The 19,991-nt window shown below is 42.4% G+C and overlaps 2 protein-coding genes across 11 annotated transcripts in view; one reads left to right on the top strand and one right to left on the bottom strand.

The window, feature by feature from the left end:
• Positions 1-18,233, bottom strand: part of LOC147618379 (uncharacterized) — a 298,368-nt gene extending 280,135 nt beyond the window's left edge. For 7 of the 10 annotated variants that reach the window (XR_015262095.1, XR_015262098.1, XR_015262096.1 and 4 more), the window contains exons 1-2: positions 18,066-18,233; positions 17,779-17,834 (exon numbers count right to left, since the gene is read on the bottom strand). Coding sequence is in view for 1 of the 10 variants with exons in the window: in XM_086774812.1 (XP_086630938.1) it covers positions 17,779-17,784 (6 nt within the window). In the remaining 9 variants the exon portion in view is untranslated. Of the gene's footprint in view, positions 1-17,764; positions 17,835-18,065 lie in introns of those variants that run through there. The other 3 variants (XR_015262097.1, XR_015262101.1, XR_015262103.1) reach the window with 2 other exon arrangements.
• Positions 4,626-6,360, top strand: LOC147618380 (UDP-glycosyltransferase 75C1-like). The gene is made up of 2 exons (XM_086775047.1): positions 4,626-5,223; positions 5,367-6,360. Exons 1-2 carry the CDS (start codon positions 4,626-4,628, stop codon positions 6,296-6,298), a joined length of 1,530 nt encoding a protein of 509 aa, XP_086631173.1. The 3' UTR covers positions 6,299-6,360.
• Positions 18,234-19,991: the final 1,758 nt, after the last annotated feature.

Raw genomic sequence — 19,991 nt, 5'->3', positions numbered from 1 at the left:
ATTCTTTTTCATTGTATCTTCTAGCTTTGCGCTGATCTTTACCATCTGAGGGTGCTCCTTAATTCCCAAATTGAGCTCCATGAGCTCCTACTCTTGCACTTCGATGGATTTCTATTGCTCCCTATCTTTGCACCGCATTATCTCCATCCATTCTCTTAGCCCTTTGGTTGACTGGTCTTCTTCTTCATTCTTTGAGGAGTCAACATTTTCTATCATCTCCTCCAACACTCCTTCTGTGTCTCTTCTGACTTCTGCCAAAGTTTCTTTTGCAGGTTGTACATTTAGTACCTCTATTGAGTACGTAGACGCGATTTTTTCTAATCCAATTAGAAAGGATATGAGCTCTAGATTTTCTCTGAGGATTCTTCCCTCAGCATCCCCTTCAATCCCTTTTGGCATGTTTAATCCTTCTACATACAGTGGTCTGACAAAGGGATTCACTTTCCTTTTGGGGTTTGTGGAGATCTTTACTTTCTTCTTCCCCTTTGTGACTATGACCTGATCCTTGTGCCAGTCATACTTGATCTTTCCTTGCCTTAGCCAAGGTCTAGCAGCATCAGATATGATCCCTAGTTATTCATTCGAAGAACTAGCAAAAAAAATTTGGGAATTCATAGCCAGCAATCTGAATGTATTCCCCTCGGATCAATCCTAGGGGTCGGACTCTATGTTGATCTGCCATCTTCATAGCAAATGGAGCTGGGTCATATTTTGTGAGGCGTAGTTCTATTGCTATAGATTCTGACAATATATTGATTCTGGAGCCACCATCAAGTATTTCTCATTGGATCTGTTTCCCCTTTATCATCACTATAATCTGGGGTACACCAACTTCCACTACTACGATTTCTATTATCTCACAACTGACTTGGAGTTGGCTTTCAACTCACTATTGGAGGAATCAAACGAGCTATTGTCTTGTTCCTTGGGACCTAGCAAATTGCTCAGCAACTTCCTCCTATAGTTGGGCACTAAGGACAAGAGTTGATCAAGTGATATGTCCAGTTACCTTTCAGATCCTCCTATATGTTGTGTTTTTCTACCTTCTCTTGTGGCTTGTTGTTCCATTGAGGAAATTCTTTTGTCTTTTGATGTTGTCTCTTTTCTACCAAGCCTAAGGGCTCTTTTTTGCCTCATTGCTTCTCCTTGTTGATTCACCTGTTTCCATGGATTTTTCTACCAAGCCTGAGGACTCCACCACCTCATTGCTGATTCAGCTCTTTCCGCCAAGCCTAAGGACTCCACCTCATTGCTGCTTCTTGTTGATTCAGGTCTTTCCGTGGATTTTTTAGTCCACACATTTTTGTTGCTTGTTGGTAGGCTATACCTGCTTCTTGAGCACACTTTCTTGTGCTGACTTCCTAGGCTCCTCTTGTCCCCTGACTTTATCAGTTGACCCTTGTACCTTGCAAGGCTTATCTTCCCGCAGCTTTCCTTGTCTGGCCATCTTATGAAGATTATCTCCTCACATAACTTCTTCATTTAACTCTCAAGGCTTATCTTCTCGTATCTTTTCATCTATTGCCTCCTTTGGGTTTTCCTTTATTCCCCCTAGACCTTGTTCGATATGAGGGGTTTTCTTTTGGCTTCCCTTATGTGCTTCTTGCACCTCCTTTTTCACAAAGTCTCTAACATGTTTTTGCTTCTTCCATTCCATGGTGGTTTCCTTCTGAGTGGCTGGTTCGTCTGACATAGTCAACTTCTCGTTTCCCTTTTGGGACCTAGAGATTACTGCCACATCTGAATGTGCATCTTCCATATCCTTGATTTCAATTACATTAATGGGACGGTGTTGTAGGATCCGCCCCTCCTGATCCTCCCTGCAGCTCTTGTTAGTGCTTCTGAAACAGTTGTTGGTAGTCTTGCCGCATGTGGCTAGGCTTCCAAAAGTAATAACATTGGAATCCATCTGAATGCCAACCAGCGCCACCTCTTCCTCTACCTTTCCCTTGGCCGTAGTAAAGTCTATATGGTGCTCGTGGGGTAGCCATGGGTGCTATTGTTGTTACTACATTAACAGTTGTGCTGCCTCACCGACCCCTGACGTTATATCTACAATTTGATATCAGGTGTGTGAAGGTTTGGCAGATAGCACAGGTTGATTGCATCTTGCATTCTTGTTTCAGCAGATGTCCCTCGTTCTTGCAGATCGGGCAGAAAACCCATGTTCTATAGTCAGATGAGCTATAGGTCTTTCTAGAGCCCACAGGGAGCTTCTCTCCAACCTTCTTGGCTAGGACGTCTACCTCGTCCGTCTTGCCATTGTGTTTCCCCTTCTTGCTGCGCCTAGTCTCGTCCTCAACTTCTGACTCAGATTCTGAGTCTTGTGATTCTGACTTGCTTCTAGATTCAGTGTCTGAAGAGTGGTACTTCTTTCTTTTCTTTTTCTTTGATTTCTTCTCCAAGCCCATAGTCTGTTCTGCTCGGTCTATTGCTTCTAGGAGTCTATCAAACCCTTCGGTGTCGATGTTGGTGGATGCTACCATCAGCTCTAGTTTCTTGTTTAGACTATGCAGCAGGAACCAATCCACAAGAATTGCTTCTGATGGTTTGTCCGCTCGAGATAGCCTTGCACAAAGAGTGCAAAATTTGGTTGCATAATCTTCGACTGGTAGCATCTTTTGTTTCATACTTCTTAACTTGTCTTGCAGTTTAGAGTTAGTTTTAAAAGTCCAAAATCTTCTAAGGAATGCCTCCTTCAATGCCTATAAGGCGAGAAAGTGGTTCGGTTCATACTGGGACACCCATTCAGTTGGTATGTCTCCGAATGTGTCTTGGGAACTGATCCCTCTTTCTTTCATCTTAAACATTTGCATGAGTGTGATTCACCTTCCACACAGCCTTGAACTTCGTAATGTGTGTGTCGGGGTCTTACCCTTGTAGGTAGGATACTTGTTTCCTCCTTGGTTAGCCATTCAATTCTAATTGATGTTGGGGAGAAGGGAAGTGTTTGCCAAGCCAAGTGAGGCATACTGTTGTGCAATTGATGTTGTGGTGAGTTGACAAGAAGTTACCTTGCTATAGCTTCTGCAAGAAGTACCTCTATCCAGTTGGAGTGCTACGCCAGAATGCTGCCACAATATAAATATGGTAGCACAATATTCCCTTAATTTTCTAGTTGTTTTTTTTGCAAAGGAAAGATAGCCCCCAACCTGTTCAAACTTTGTGGAATGGTTAGAGTAAGGGCCCAAGCATGTTGTTTACACACTTCACAAAAAACGTTAAGAGTATGGGTCCAAGCATGTTGCTTACACACTTCACAAAATTATAAGTTGTAAATCTTGCGAAAGGTCAAATTAAGGCACAAACATTGTAAGTTTAATTTGCAACCATGGCTACCCTAGACTGAGAATAATAAATATGGTACCACAATATTCCCTTAATTTTCTAATCTCTTTTTTTTTTTGCGAAAGAAAGATAGCCCACACTCAAACTCTGTGGAACATAGTTAAACGGTGCCCTACCCACGCTCAAACTCTATGGAATGGAGTTAAACAATGGCTTAGGGTGGTGGACATGCAAGACCAATTTACATGGAACCAAGCTTTCTTAGGGGAAAGTAGGAACATGAGCCCGCCCCCTCGATCTAGCCCTCGATCTGGTTCCGCATCATGAACCACGTGTGGTTTATTCGTAACCAAATAGTGTTTCATATGTGCCTCAATACCTACTACCGTCCGGTGTGGCACTTAGATCACTTCTTAGTTGAGCTTAGATTTTTTATTAGTCTGTATAGCTTGGAGATGTTGGATGGCATCACAGTATAAATTTGGTAACCACCTTGGAACCAAACGACTAATAAGTTACAAATTGTAATCTAATTTAGATTGATGATTACCATTTGGTAACTTTGCACTAGTAAAAAATTGCCAAATGATAACTCACCTTTTAAGAAAAATTACCATTAGGGTTTTTCTATAAGCCTATATGATGCATGCTTAACAAGGCTCAAATTGATAACTTGAGGCTCACCAAGTAGAAATCACTATAATATCTTGCTATTTTTTCCAAGTTCTCTCAATAACTAATAGAAATAGCTTTAATTTTTTGAAACTCATACAACATCTAGCATGTATGAAAGAAATGAAGAGATCTTTGGAAACTTTAAGATCTAGAAAATTACCAAATTGTAACTCAAAATTTGGAATATGTTACCAATGGTAATTTTATGAAAATCTCAAATTTATACTATGGATGGCATCAAGAAATTGCTCTAGTAGGTGACCCGTGGTTTACAGGCTATGTTTCCCTTTTTGTAACTCAAAACTTTTTATATAATTTTCTATGGTGGTACTTTGACTCTAGAGTCTATGCCTTCCTTCTCAAGTCCTTCCTTCTCAAGTATTTGAACTTTGGACAATTTTAAAATTCCCGAAAGTGCGTGAGCGCTTACGTTTGCCTGCAACTTGTGGTTACAAACAGCCAGCTCTCTCGCACGCACACACATACACAGTGACAAGTGTTATTGACAATTTTTCTCTCAATCACATGCGCGCACATTTCCAAAGCGGAGAGCCAGGCACTTTCTCTGTCTCAGTACCCACGCAGCGCACACATTCGCAAAGCAGATAATTATAGCTAGCTTCTCCATGGCGACCGAATGCTTGCCCTCTCAAGCTGAAGCCATGGCCGAAAGCCTGCTAGCCACCCACCTTTCTTGTACGAACGACTGCAACAGCAGTGATGATCACAATAGCAGAAAGCTTCATGCGGTGATGATACCATACCCTGTCCAAGGCCAGATCAATCCCATGCTGCAGCTTGCCAAGGCTCTCATCAACCACAACTTCATTGTCACCTTTGTCAACAACGAGCATAACCACAAGCGCATCCAGAAGAGCCGCCGATCAAAATCTCCATCCGGTGATACAGCTCATGCAGATCAATCTCAACAAGAAAACCTTCGCTTCGTGTGGCTAGACAATGGGTTACCCCCTGATTTTGATTACAGCGACATTCACCCCAGGATGCTAGAGTTCCACAGGGCCTTTGGTAGCATGAAAGACCCCCTCAAGGATCTCGTGGAAAGCTTGAATAAGAAGAAACCACCAGTCACTTGCATTGTGTTTGGGTTCCTCTGCACTTGGGTTCACCGTGTTGCAATGGAGCTCCACATTCGAAGTGTTTTTCTCTGGCCTCAGTCTGCTGCAGTCTTCTCCATCTACTACCACACACCCAAGCTCGTCTCCAATGGTTTCTTCCCTTACAAAAAGATCCCTCCCGGTAAGCAAGAAAATTGTTAATTAGCAAAGCTAGGATATCGAATAAGAGCACTAATTTTTATGAATACTCAATAATTTTCCCTGCATTTCTCTGGTTCTCCTTGTTTATTTAAAAAAATCAAAATTTTATCTTTTATGTCACAGGGTGCAATGATCTGGTGTCTTACATACCCGGTGTGCCCCCTCTCCGCCCTGCGGACTTCCCCACATTACTCTACATAGACGACATCTCTCAAATGGGCTTCAAGTTTTTGAGAGAGCAGTTTGACATACTGGAGAGCTGTGATGCAATTCTCATCAACTCTTATGAGCAGCTTGAGAAGGACGCTTGCGAGGCACTGCAAATAGAATTGCCCTTGTCAGTTTCTTTTGTAGGGCCTTTGCTCCCTTCTGCCCTCTTGGATGGCAGTGATACGAAGGACATTAGTGTTGGTGCAAGCTTGCTGCAGGAGAAGAATGACAGTATAAAGTGGCTAGATAGTAAGCAAAAGCAATCCGTGTTGTATATTTCCTTTGGGAGTGTGTTCAACCCTACTGCAGAAGAGCTACTGGGCATTGCCTTGGGGATCAAGGCTAGCAAGCAGCCTTTTCTTTGGGTGATTAGGCCTAGATCCTCCTTGCACAACGTATCAGAGATACTGCCCAAGAATTTCATAGAGGATACTAAGGATTATGGGCTAATTATCCCATGGGCACCTCAACTGCATGTTTTGTCCCACCCTTCTGTGGGTGCCTTTCTAACTCATTGTGGATGGAATTCAACATTGGAGAGCTTGAGCATGGGGATGCCCATGATCCCTTTTCCAATTTCTATGGATCAAACTACAAATTGCAAGTTTGTGGTTGACATTTGGAAGGTTGGGATGAGCATCAAGAGGCAAGATGATGGCATGGTGGAAAGTGAAGAAGTGGCTAGGGTTGTGAGGATAGTCTTACAAGAAGACGAAGGAAAGGAGATGAGAAGAAGAGTTGGCAAGCTGAGAGATGCTGCAAGGAGGGCTGTGCAAGCGCAAGGCTCATCCAATACTCACATGGAGAAGTTTATTAAATCAATGAGGGATGGCAAACCCCACTAAGTATGAATGTTATGGATAGATAGTATGAATGCTTATTACTGTTTTGTGTTATCAACATTAGAGATGCCTTTTAGACTTGAAACATAACATCAAAGAGCATAATTTTTTTTATCATAGAACTCATCACATTATCTACTCTTCCTACATGTGTGTGTGTGTGCGTGCGCACGCACACACATACATACATACATGTTATGTATGTGTATATGTGTGTGTGAGAGTATGTGTGTGTAAGGTGCACACACATACATACATACATGTTATGTATGTGTATATGTGTGAGAGTATATGTATGTGTAAGAGTGTGTGTGTGTGTGTCTACATACATACATATACATATATGTAAGGTGCACACACATACATACATACATGTTATGTATGTGTATATGTGTGAGAGTATGTGTATGTGTAAGAGTGTGTGTGTGTGTGTATACATACATACATATACATATATGTACCACACGTATATATATATATGTTGTATACATACATCCATAGATACATACATATATATACACATACAACACTACTCTTGTAGGTTGTGGCCCAAGCACATCTCAGATGGTATTTTGCACTACCTCTTTCTATTTCCCCAATTTTAAAAACCAGCAACTTGTTTCCACACAATGGAGTTACCATCTACCCAGACGCATGCCATCAGCCTAGAAAAAATCATATCCATGTGCCCTACAAAAAGGCAACCAATGTTCACGGAAGTAAATCTATCAACATAAAATACATGTAAATGCAATAATAGGATTGTGATGCAAAGATCACCATGCATGATCAATGTGCTGGTTTAAAAACCTGGGATCATACACATGCCTGCTGCTGTGGCATCCAAGCAGCCAAGTACCTTGAGTAAAACATGGATAAAATTTATCTCCGCTACCCTAGCCTATATACATGCTTAGTTGAACACTGAGCAATCAAGATGACTAAAATTAATGTCTTCGGGACCAATTCAATTCTGAAACCTCTTTCAAAGCAATATCGATGGCTTTCTTTGTTTCATCATTTGCCCCCTCGAGCATTGCCTTGATATACTTCTTGAATAGATTCAAAGCCAAAATATGCATCACATCATACACCAAGTCATGGCAAAGATCTGCATAAGCACGATTCTCTTGAGAAAGACATGCATTTGTAAGAATTTCCTCTTTGTGTTTCCTTGTTTGGGCCCTCTTCATTTTTTGCAATGCTTCAAGCATCTTCTCTACATACCTTTTTGCAGGTGGATATCTTCCTTGATACCTGTTTGCTCCAGAAACATAGTAGGGTATCAAAACTCCTGCTGCTACTCGTTGTGTGAGAGGTTGATCTCTTCTACATCCACCTTTACCACCATCCTTTAATCGACCAACTTTGCATTGAGCTGGATGGTCCCTGTCCATAATATTAGCATGCCCCTAAGTATCATAGTCACAAGGGACAGGGGACGGTAACGGGGGACGGGGACGGGACGGGGGACGGCCATATGTAGGGAACGGGGATGGGACGGGGGACGGCCATATGTAGGGAACGGGGACATGGACGGGAACGGGGACGGGGGTAGGAACGGCACTTAAAAATTACTTTGTCAGTACCACCCACTCGCCTATACGGGCAAAGCTTGCATGTCCATGGCTGCGCACCACCTCCATGAGGGGTTGGGGTGTGATTGACCTCATCCCACCATGTCCATCCGATTGTCCTTCTACGGATAGTTGGAACTTGAAGAGCCACTGCCACGAGGAGGATGCCATGGATGATGGATGCCTCCTTGTCACTTGATAGCTTGAGAGAGAGAGTGAGTGAGGCTTAACTTGAGTGTGAGGATGGGTGTGTGTGTGTGTGTGTGTGTGTGTGTGTGAAGCTTGAGAGAGAGTGTGTGTCTTGAGAGGCTACAGCTTGCTTGTGTGAGAGCTTGAAACTTGAGACCTTGGCCCTTGAGGCTTGCCGCTTGAGGGAGAGAGAGTGTGTGTGTGTGTGAAGCTAAAGCTTGAAGTGTGAGGGGGTGTGTGTGTGTGTGTGTCTTCTTATAGGGAGGGAGGCAAGAGAGAGGCCAAGGCCCAAAGCCTCAAAGGCTCAAGGCCTATGGGCCAAGGCTTAAGGCCCATGAAAAGCCCCTCCCAAACGCCCAAAAGAAAAGGTCAAAAATGTGACCATTGCCCAAATAGTAACCTGCAGGCGTTCCCATGCAGCCGTCCTCCACAACCGTCCCCTCTTGGATCCGTCCCGGGAACGCCGTCCCTTGTGAGGGACGCCTAGTTGGGGACGTCCGTCCGTCCCCGTCCTTCCCCATCCCACAGTGTTCCCGGGACGACGTCCCCCCGTTCCAAGGGTCGGTCCCCTCCGTCCCCTATGACTATGCCTCGGATTCTTGCAGACATTCAGCAATGTTGAAGCAAGGGTAGTTGAAACTAACATTTAATCCTTCAATGAAGAGCTTCTCAAGATCGTTGATCAAAGGCACCAACATGACTGAGAAAGTCTCTGTGCTTTTTTTCCAACGCTATCAAACTTAATGGTAGGAAAATAATTGAAAGTGGACCTATTGTTTCCCTCTTTCCTCCATTTAGTACGACCATTTCAATGACAGCAGTGTCTTTCTGCGTTCTAGAGGCTGCTTGAAATTCATCCCAATGACACATCAACACAAAATTTCTAGGATCCCCCTGCCAAGCAATGTAAGAAAATGTTACATGTAGAAGCTCTGGGAGTCTTCTTTCAGCCCTAAACACCATCTTGGAACATGCTGATGAAAAATGCATGCAGAAGAGAGAGAAGGGAGAGAGAGATAGCTGAGTATTCAGTATATTCTAATGTACAAAAAGGTAGTACAAAACGTTACAGCCATAGGCTGCCTTCATGAAAAGGTAGAAACCCTAGTCTAGTCCTAAATCTTGTTGAGATGTCAAGCTCAACATGAGCTGACACTCACGAGGCGCCTGCATGACCATTCGACATTTACATCACTGGTGGCTTTTGGTAGCTAGCACTGACATATCTTCGCCAAAGATTCTACAGTTGGACTACACCGACTAGTCCACACCTATCCACTCCACTTAGCGTGTTCACATTATGGACCGCTTGTATATACTCTATTATGTGTATTAGTCACTTTATCTTCTTTGTAGATCTCTTTTGTTGTGTGAAGAAGAAGAAGAATTTTCAGTCTCACCTTGTGTGTTCTCTTCTAGGGTTTGTGTGAGTGTGTGTGTGCTTGCAAGAGCTCAAGCTCTCTTCTCCCTTGCACCTTTTCATGGTATCAGAGCCTGGTTCATGCTAAGGGCTACGCGATAAGCAAGAGAAGCATAGGAAGCGTTACGAGGGTAAGAGCTTCATCTACTCTTCCCCCTTTGTGTTAGCTACTACACCCTTGTTGGGAGCTCTTCAAGAGGCACCGGCAAATGGACTCCGATTGACGAGCTTTCTTCGCGGGAGCAGAGCTACAGGGCAACTATACTATCCGTTGGACTATATTTTTGGGCCGAAAACGTGTTTCGGGTGCATCTGGACCTTCCTTTTTCAGTTCGCAGGTGTTCGCGGGCACTGTGAGTAAGTTTCGATTCTCTGCATAACTCTATTTTTGGAACTGCAGGAAGAGTGATTGGTTGTGCGGACACTGTGTGTACTGCAAAGAGGTCTTAAAGTTGCCAATTGGGTATATGCAAATTGAGGTCACTGGTTGCCAATTGGGTATATGCATGCAAATTGAGGTCACTGGTTGTGACAATTTGGATACAGTATAGTACCGCTGCACAGAATACAACAGTTTGTGAAGGTCAAACAAGACTGCTGTTTTTGGTAAATTTGTGTTACAGACAAGATGTCGAACGATGGAATAAACTAGATTGTTGCAGAGAAACTTGACAAGAATAACTTCCATGCTTGGAGGTTTAGATTGATAAATTTTCTAATCGGAAAAGATTACTGGGAAGGTGAACATGAGGAGACACCAGAGATACCGGAGATTAATCCAACTGCTGCAGATGTAAAAGAATTCAAGAATTGAAATCAAGGAGCAAGGAAAGTCATGTATTAGCTTTCTATCAGCATACAGGACACTATGATTGTGCATATACAGGATGCCAGGTCACCTAAGGAGGCATGGGACACCTTAGTGAAGCTGTATGAAACTAACAATAAGGCATGAAAGATTTAGTTGAAGAATACCTTGCAGATGTACTTCATGTTCCGAACATTACAAAGAATCTGGTTTTTGTTAGCCAGATGATTGAGCAGGGTTTGCAGGTCCGGTTCAACCCTGATGGCTATTATGTAGAAGACTTTAAAGACAAGTGCACGTTGGTTGCAAAAGGCAAAAGAGTGGGCATAATGTTTACATTGAATGTAAATATGCCTAAAGTGAGTGCTGCAATGTTTGCAAATGGTTCAGGAGTTGTTGCAGATACAGACATTTAGAATAACATAATTGGGCATGTAAATTGCAAAGAATGAAGTCTATGCAGACTAAAGAAATTGTGATAGAGCTGCCTAAGTTTAAGGTAGAAGGTATGCAGAAAGTATATGAAGCATGTCAATTTGGAAAGCAAACAAAGCATGTCAATTTGGAAAGCAAACAAAGCATGTATTTCCATATGACAGAAATGTGAGCATTCAGATATATGGGGTCCTGCAAAGACTAATTCTATAGGTGGCTGCAGGTACTACGTAACATTCATTGATGACCACATGAGAGTGACATGTTCACTCATTTTCAGAATTTCAGAGTGATGGCTGAAAAACAGACAGGAAAGCATGCGAAGTGCCTAAGGTGAGATGGAGGGAGAATACTTCTCCAATGAGTTCTCTGAATTCTTGCGAAAGAATGGCATTCAGAGACAATTTACGTGTAGATACACTTCGCAGCAAAATGGAGTTGCTGAGCGAAAAAACAGGCACATTGCAGGGATAGCACGAGCATTGATGGTGGCAGAGAAGAATATGCCGCATAGCTATTGGGCTGAGGCTGTGTCGACAGCAGTTTATATCATGAACAAGACTCCTACTATAGCCATACATGATGTAATGCCAGAGGAGAAGTTTATTGGCAAGAAACCTGATTCGTCTCACTTGAACGTTTTTTGATGTATTGCATATATACATGTGCCAAATGAGTTGCGTACTAAGCTAGATCCAAAGGCAGAAAAGTGTGTTTATTGGGTATTCCCTTGAGCAAAAGAGATATAGATGCTATAATCCTGCTACACGTGAATTGAGGGTAAGCAAGGATGTTGTACTTGATGAGATGAGTAGCTGGCATGCTGTGAAAAAGATGCTGGTGGGACTGATATAAGTGGAAATGTGGTGCACAGAATGCAAGTCAGCAATCACAGTCATTGTGTAGACCAAGAGAGTCCTCATCTAGCGGTTCTGTTGATAGACCATGGAGTGGCAGGCTGTGTCATAATATTAGTCCTGGAAATGTAGTTGATACATCATATAAAGGCAAATTGAAAGTGGTTGAGTCTCTTGGTATGCCTGATATTTCTACAGGGCATTCTCTTGTTGATGGAGAGTCTTGTGGCTCGGAGATGAGCCTTGATGAGGAGCTTGGGATTCCAACAATGAGGACACCTGGTGTGAAGAAGGCTATGGAAGCCTTGAATGCAAAGTTACAAAGATTTGGAAGAGTCAAAAACCCTGTGCAGAGGTTATGTAGCACATCACTATGTTTATATAGTAAAAGTTGTGTAGGTTGTAGAACCCACATGTTTTGATGAGGCTATTGGAAATGTGTGTTGGAAGAAAGCTACGGATGAGGAGATGGATGCATTGTATGGAAATGAGACTTGGGATTTGGTGCCATTGCTTGAAGGCAAGAAAGCTATTGGTTGTAAGTAGGTGTATAAGGTGAAACATAACAGTGATGGTAGCATAAGCAAGTACAAGGCTAGATTGGTAGCCAAAGGATATGCACAGACACATAGGATTGATTATGAGGAGACATTTGCCCCAGTTGCAAAGATGGCAACTGTGAGAGTTGTGATTGCGGTGGCTACAGCTAAAGGCTAGTTTTTACATCAGATGAATGTAAAAAATGTGTTCTTATATGGTGACTTGCAAGAAGAAGTGTATATGGATTAGCCACCTGGTTTTGAGGGAGTATGTCTGTAAGCTTCCTAAGGCTTTGTATGGATTGAAGTAAGCTCCACGAGCATGGCACGACAAGACAATCTACAACAGCAAAAATGGCATTCCACAGTCTACAGTAGTAAAAACGGTGTTCCCATCTCCCTCCAAATGCACTCAAAAGAGCGTTTGATTCAGTCTGATTTCTCCATGGAAAGAAGATTAAATCAACCAATTGATAGGATCAATAGGAAGCTCTTGAATTGCTCCATCAAAACCCTCAAACAATGTTGCTCAATGGTAGAAAGCTGAAACCCTATTTTCTCTCAGAATTCAAACATGTGGAGAAGAAGGGAAGATCAAAAATATTTTGGATTAAGAAAACTTAATCAAGATTAGCAACTAATTTCTCCCAATTTTGGTCCTGTCCCTCAAATTTTGGAGCAGTTGCCCCAATTTTTTGATCAATAAATTTAATCAAAATCAAGAAAATCAAGAAAATTCCCAAGAAAATCAAGAAAATCAAGAAAGTCAAGAAATTTTTAAAATTTTCAAAAATCTTGGATCAAAGACAAGACTCTAATACTAATGCAATTAAGGAAACCTAAGGATTGCACTCATTAGCATGGAGTACACACATGCCCCACTCATCATAGGGAGTAGCACCTATTGCACTCATAATGGAGTACAAACATAGCTTCTCAACAGAGACAAGTTCACCATGAAAGCTTGGGCATAAGAGCTCCAAGAAAGGTAATAGTCAAAATGATCTATAATGTGTGTGTACAATGCCCATGAGCCCAATATATCATATAGCCCAAAGCCCCCGAAGGCACATATGTAAATGACTCTAAACCCAAGTGCCTAGGCCCCAACCCCATGTGTATGTGACACCAAATCCACTTCGTTACAAAGCTCTGATACCAATGCAATGAAGGAAACCTAAGGATTGCACTCATTAGCATGGAGTACACACGTCTCACTCATCACATAGGGAGTAGCATGTATTGCACTCATAATGGAGTAGACAGCCTCTCAAGAGGGAGAAGTTCACCATGAAAGCTTGGACATAAGAGCTCCAAGAAAGGTAATAGTCAAAATGATCAATAATGTGTGTACAATGCCCATGAGCCCAATATATCATATAGCCCAAAGCCCCCAAAAGCACATATGTAAATGACTCTAAACCCAAGTGCCTAGGCCCCATCCCCCATGTGTATGTGACACCAAATCTACTTCGTTACACATGTCCTGGCATGTCGAGCCTCACAAGCCACACATGTTTTATCATGTCAAGCCTCACAAGCCATACATGTTATATATGTGAGCAGAAATGCACTAGATGTTGTGCATTCAGATGTATGGGGTCCTACGAAGACCATATCTATGGGAGGCTGCAGGTACTATGTGACTTTCATTGATGACCACACAAGGAAAGTGTGGGTATATCTCATGAAAGAGAAGAGTGAGGTGTTCACTCACTTTCAGAATTTCAGAGTTTTGGTTGAAAAGCAAACAGGGAAATATGTAAAGTGCCTAAGGTCAGATGGAGGGGGAGAGTACTTCTCCAATGAGTTCTCTGAATTTTTGAAGAAGAATGGTATTCGGAGACAGTTTACATGCAGATACACTCCGCAGCAAAATGGAGTTGCTGAGCGAAAAAACATGCACATTGCTGAGATTGCGCGAGCATTGATGGAAGAGAAGAATATGCCACATTGCTATTGGGTTGAGGCTGTTTCTACAGTAGTATACATCATGAACAGGACTCCAACTGCAGCTATACATGATGTAACTCCAGAGGAGAGGTTTACTGGCAGAAAACCAGATTTGTCTCATCTGAAAGTCTTTGGATGCATTGCATATGTGCATGTGCCAGATGAGCTGAGAACTAAGCTGGATCCGAAAGCTGAAAAATGTGTGTTTATTGGATATTCCCTTGAGCAAAAGGGATACAGGTGTTATAACCTTGCTACACGTGAGTTGAGGGTAAGCAGGGATGTTGTCTTTGATGAGATGAGTAGCTGGTATGCTGCTGAAAAAGAAGCTGTTGGGGCTGATGTGAGTGGAAGTGTGGTTGCACAGAATGCAGGTCAGCAATCACAGTCTTTGAGTGGACCAGGAGAGTCCTCATCTAGTGAATCTATTGATAGATCATGGAGTGGCAGGCTGCGTCATAATACCAGCCCTGCAAATGTGATTACTACATCACGTAAAGGAAAAGAGAAAGTGGTTGAGCCCCTTGGTATGCCTGACATTTCTGCAGGGCATTCTCATGTTGATGGAGAGTCTAGTGGTTCAGATATGAGCCTTGATGAGGAGCTTGGGATCCCAGCTATGAGAACACCTGGTGTAAAGAAGGCTATGGAAGCCATGAATGAAAAGCTGCGAAGATCTGGGAGAGTGAAGAACCCTGTGCAGAGGTTTACTTATGATGGTTATGTGGCACATCACTATGCATATATGGCAAAGGTTGTGCAGGTTGTTGAGCCCACATACATTGATGAGGCTGTTGGAAATGTGTGTTGGGAGAAAGCTATGGATGAGGAGATGGATGCACTATATGGAAATGAAACTTGGGATTTAGTGCAATTGCCTGAAGGCAAGAAAGCCATTGGATGCAAGTGGGTGTATAAAGTTAAACATAACAGTGATGGAAGCATAAACAGGTACAAGGCTAGATTGGTAGCCAAAGGATATACGCAGACATATGGGATTGATTATGAGTAAACTTTCAGCCCAGTTGCCAAGATGGCAACGGTGAGAGTTGTGATAGCAGTGGCTGCGTCAAAGCAATGGTCTTTACATCAGATGGATGTGAAGAATGCATTCTTGCATGGGGATTTGCAAGAAGAGGTGTATATGTTGCAGCCACCTGGTTATGAGGATGTGGGTCACCCCGAGCATGTTTGCAGGTTGAAGAAAGCCTTGTATGGCTTAAAGCAAGCTCCAAGAGCATGGTCTGACAAGATTTCTGAATATCTTGTCACTATTGGCTTTCATGTAGCCAATGCAGATTTCTCATTGTATGTGAGACATGGTGATAGAGGAGTTGTGCTTGTTGTCATCTATGTAGATGACTTGATCATTACGGGGGACCATGATGCAGAGATCTTTGATGTAAAGATCTTGCTAAGACAGAAGTTTGAGATGAAGGATCTGGGGGAGCTTAGATATTTCTTGGGCATTGAGGTGATTAGGTCACCACATGGTATTGGATTACTGCAGAGACAGTATGGCTTGGACATGTCCAAGTATGGTATGATAGGCTGTAAGCCTATTTCTGTGCCATTGGATCAGAATGGCAAGTTGAGTGCAGATTCAGGAGAGATCTTGGAGGATCCTACTATGTACAGGAGCATAGTAGGAAGTTTGATCTACATGACGATCACCAGACCAGATTTGAGTTACACTGTTGGGTTGGTGAGTCAGTTTATGCAGGTTCCACGAAAACCACATTTGGATGCAGTGAGACGCATACTGAGGTATGTGAAGTCTACTTTGCATTGTGGACTATTCTATGAGACTGGGATAGAGATCTGTGTACATGGGTGCACAGATGCTGATTGGGCTGGTAGTATCTCAGATAGAAGATCTACCAGTGGATTCATGTTTTCTTTGGGGAGTGCTGCTGTGACTTGGAGCAGCAAGAAGCAGCCTACAGTTGCTCTATCGAGTACAGAGGTCGAGTATAGAGGAGCTGCTATGGCAGCATGTGAGGTAGCTTGGTTGAGGAAGCTACTTGGAGATTTGGGTCTATCAGTGGATAGACAAGTTGTCATTTTCTGTGACAACATTAGCAGTATACAGTTGGCCAGGAACCCAGTCTTTCATGCTCGTACGAAGCACATAGAGGTCCACTACCACTTTGTCAGAGAGAAGGTCTTAGCAGGAGACCTTGACCTTGTTTATGTCAGCACAGAGGATCAGGTAGCTGACATCTTCACCAAAGCATTGGGTACAGAGAAGCTTCGCAGATTCAGGGCTTCGCTTGGTGTACATGAGATGGAGTTGAGCTCGAGGGGGAGTGTTGAGATATCGAGCTCATCTAGTGAGGCGGTGGCCACTGATGACCCGCCTGGGGGATAGGCCCCACACTTACACCACTGGCATGGTTGGTGAGATCATGGGAGATATGCGGCCAGTGGGATGACAGGCTGTGTGACAGCCATTCTAGAGACTGGCATAGTTATAGTGCCAGCTCATTTAGTCGGGTTCACACTATAGAGAACCCGTGTATGTATTGGTTGAGTACCTTTCATATTATGAGTACTCTTATTCTTGTATATGGTGTGTTGAGTGTTGAGTAGAGAAGAAGAAGATTTTCAGCCTCTCACCTTGTGTGTTCTCTATTAGGGTTTTGTGAGTGTGTGTGTGTGCTTGCAAGAGCTCAAGCTCTCTTCCCCCCTGCATCTTTTCAAAAACCTCTCTCTCTTGTAATATATCAAGCAAGCACACCAACCAGTGCTGGAGGCCCTTCAGAGGGTTATTGGGACCCAATCTAGACCAAAGCTGCTTGCAGCACCTAAGAACCTAGAAAGCTTCCACATGTCCACAAAGTGCTGCTATGGCAGAGAACATGATTCTTAATCCTCTAGGCTCTAACTACAGAGAATAAACAAAAGACACATACCATAGCAATGTGGACAGCACTACCCATATTCTAGATGTTGATCTTCAGTCCACATCCCATCTTTCGAGTTGCCATCATCTATCTCCCACAATTACGGATATAAATTGGCATATGTACAAGCATACGGCTCCCCCACTTCAAAGTGAAGTTTCCATCAGAAGGGCTACTCCAGAGGTAACTCAACTAGAATCTTAGGGATCACACAAAGGAGCTTATCTCAATGACCATCTGGATATGCAACTACTGCCCCCCATCTCTGGCTATGTTACAACATGTACTACAACAAGGCAACATATCTCCTAGCACACATACCATCACCCATCAACTGTACATGTCGTCATGGGCATGCAATTACCAGAACACTTCTCTTTCCAAAAACTTATACAAGCATGCATGTAGTAGTCCACTATATGCCAAAAATGAATTTCCGTCAATAAACATTCATAAGACCAAGGTTGACATAGATCCCTCCATTGGCTTGCTAGTTACAACCTTGAACTTTTGCTATTATGGGAATATTGTGATGAATAATTTAGAAACAAAATGCTTACAATTTTAACGTAGGAAGATAAAAAAATTATGACAAGCCAAAAATAGGAGAGAACTACATGTACTTTGAGGAAGTTTATGTACAACATATACATTATTTTCTTAAGTAAGTAACTCCATCATCTATAGATCCCTTTTTTTAAAGCCACACAACACGATTGAACACCTAGAGATAATCATCACCATAACTAGCTATGTACTTGAATAATTAGAATTTAGTGTGTTACCATTGGTATTTTACCTCCATTGTCGGACTGTAAATTGCTTAATCCCGTATGCCAATAAGCAGCAACCCCACTGTTGAAACATAATAGTGCAAAAAAAATGAGAATCTAGGTGTGCATGATTTTTTAACATGGCTTAAATAAAGGGAAAAAGGTTTTTGCATACAAGATAGCCTGAGGCACGGATCCATACAAAATCCTCTCTTTTTTTATTAGCATTCAATTTTCCTTTAAAAATATGAAATTCAAAACCATTGCAACCCAAATGGTCCATTGGAACACTTCATAGCAACCTAACACATACCAGGTTCACTAGTAGACCAAGAAAGCCTCCCCAAACTCTACACCCTGCAAGCCCTCCCCAAACCCTTAATTGTGTGATTTTTGCAATAACATGATACAGTAGATGTTCCTGAGCTGCAGAGTCTACTACCAATATGCTTGTGGCAAAAGGGTTTGCCTCATTAAGAGAAGCCTTGGGTAAGGAGGGAGTTACAATTGTGTCTGCAAGATTGTGCGGAGGTAGTTTGAAACGATCACAAGAAGGATTATTGGGGCTAAAAGGGTGGTTGAGTTCAAGCGGTCGGGCTTGTATACAAAACTTACACACTAAGGCAACTGCCACCGAGAGGAGAAACCATCCATTTTGGGCAATTGCATAAGGCCTATTATAGATCAGTGGTGGAAGACATTGTTCATCAAAGGAGGTCTAGGCAGAGATGGCTTAGAGGCATCAAAAGGCCACGGGCAAGATGAGAAGTGTGGCCTTGTTGGTAGCCATGGCATGATTAGCTATGAGGTCCATGCCCAAAGGAACAGTTAGAGAGCTTGCCCATGCTCCATTATGGTCTGGTTCACATGCATGGAAAGTCCTGTGTCGTATTGTTGGAGATATTGATGTACACAAGTGGTGGAAATCAAAAAAGGGATAGAGAAGGACTTGCACATTGGGCAACTAGTTATGATGCTTTGATGGTTTTAGGTTTACAAGAGAAGGGCTAGTTAATCATTTGGGATGAGCCTCCAATGATGCATTGGAGGCTCATCCCAATGAAGCATTGGATAGGACATTGAAGTAATCACCCATGAGCTCTTATCTCAATATGCATATGAAGCATTGGATAGGACATTGAAGTAATCACCCATGAGCTCTTATCAAAAACATATACAACATGGACATGGGCATAATGCATTTTAGCATAACAATGGGCATGAAGCAACATATTAGAAGAGGTGAAGTGAAAGAAACCCTTACGTACGTGTTGAGCTTCTTGAGGACACGCCTCACATCGACAACTCTTTGGCCTTGTCGTACAGTAAAGCAACCATGAAAAATTGGAGAGTTGCACAACGTAGAGTCCACATTTTTTTCTGCTCCCATCCTTCCCAGCATCGAAATTTTAACTTCTTGTGCAACTTGTAGTATAGCTTGCAAATTCATTTTGGACACTTTTTCATCATACATGCTTTTAAAAAAAAGTTATCTACCCTTTTCTCTATCTTAATAAAATATTAATCTTGTCACACCTCTTTCTCTCTCTCTCTCCCTCTCTCTCCCATAGTGTGTGTGTGTGTGTGTGTAATAAAAGAGGACCCTCGCACTACCTTTCTGCCCCACCCACAAGTGGGGCAGATTAGCTAGTGCGAGGGTCCTTATAAAGGCTATGATCCACCCGAGTTCAAGTCCCACCGTTGGTCATATATGCCCTCGTGTTACATTCTACCGACGTTAATACCTCCCTCTCTCTCTCTCTCTCTCTCTCTCTCTCTCTATATATATATATATATATATATATATATAGATAGATAGATAGATAGATAGATAGATAATGGTTTTCAAAAACCTTGCATTTTCCAAAAACCTTTATTTGGCAAATGTAAGGTTTTTGAAAACCTTTATCTCGGGTTTTAGGCACCAAGCACATGTTACTTTGAGACATTGGGCCAAAGAGTGTCCATCCACGAAAAAATCACCAACAAGGAGAAAATTAGCCACAATGGAAAACTACGTATTGGTCACATTTCTATTATATATATGGTGAGATATTAGAACTCATCTTCATGTTTTGATATGATCTTCCTATATATGAACTTCTAAGGCATTTAAGCTTATTTGAGATTAGATGGACTAAAGTGAACCATATTGTATTAGGAAAGGAAAGATACACACCCATAGGAGTTATAAAACCTTATAATGATCTCAAGCAAGTTAACGTAGTTTTATATGCTC

The sequence above is a fragment of the Cibotium barometz genome, chromosome 35, assembly GCF_041138505.1.
Source record: "Cibotium barometz isolate CiBa-2024 chromosome 35, ASM4113850v1, whole genome shotgun sequence".
Lineage (NCBI taxonomy): Eukaryota > Viridiplantae > Streptophyta > Polypodiopsida > Cyatheales > Cibotiaceae > Cibotium > Cibotium barometz.
Note: the sequence above shows the minus strand (reverse complement) of the source record. Positions and strands in the feature narration are given on the sequence as shown.

Coding starts and splice junctions, on each gene's coding strand:
- LOC147618380 (XM_086775047.1), top strand. CDS start 4,626: ATGGCCGAAAGCCTGCTAGCCACCCACCTTTCTTGTACGAACGACTGC. Junction 5,224..5,366: donor TTACAAAAAGATCCCTCCCG/GTAAGCAAGAAA, acceptor TTTATGTCACAG/GGTGCAATGATCTGGTGTCT.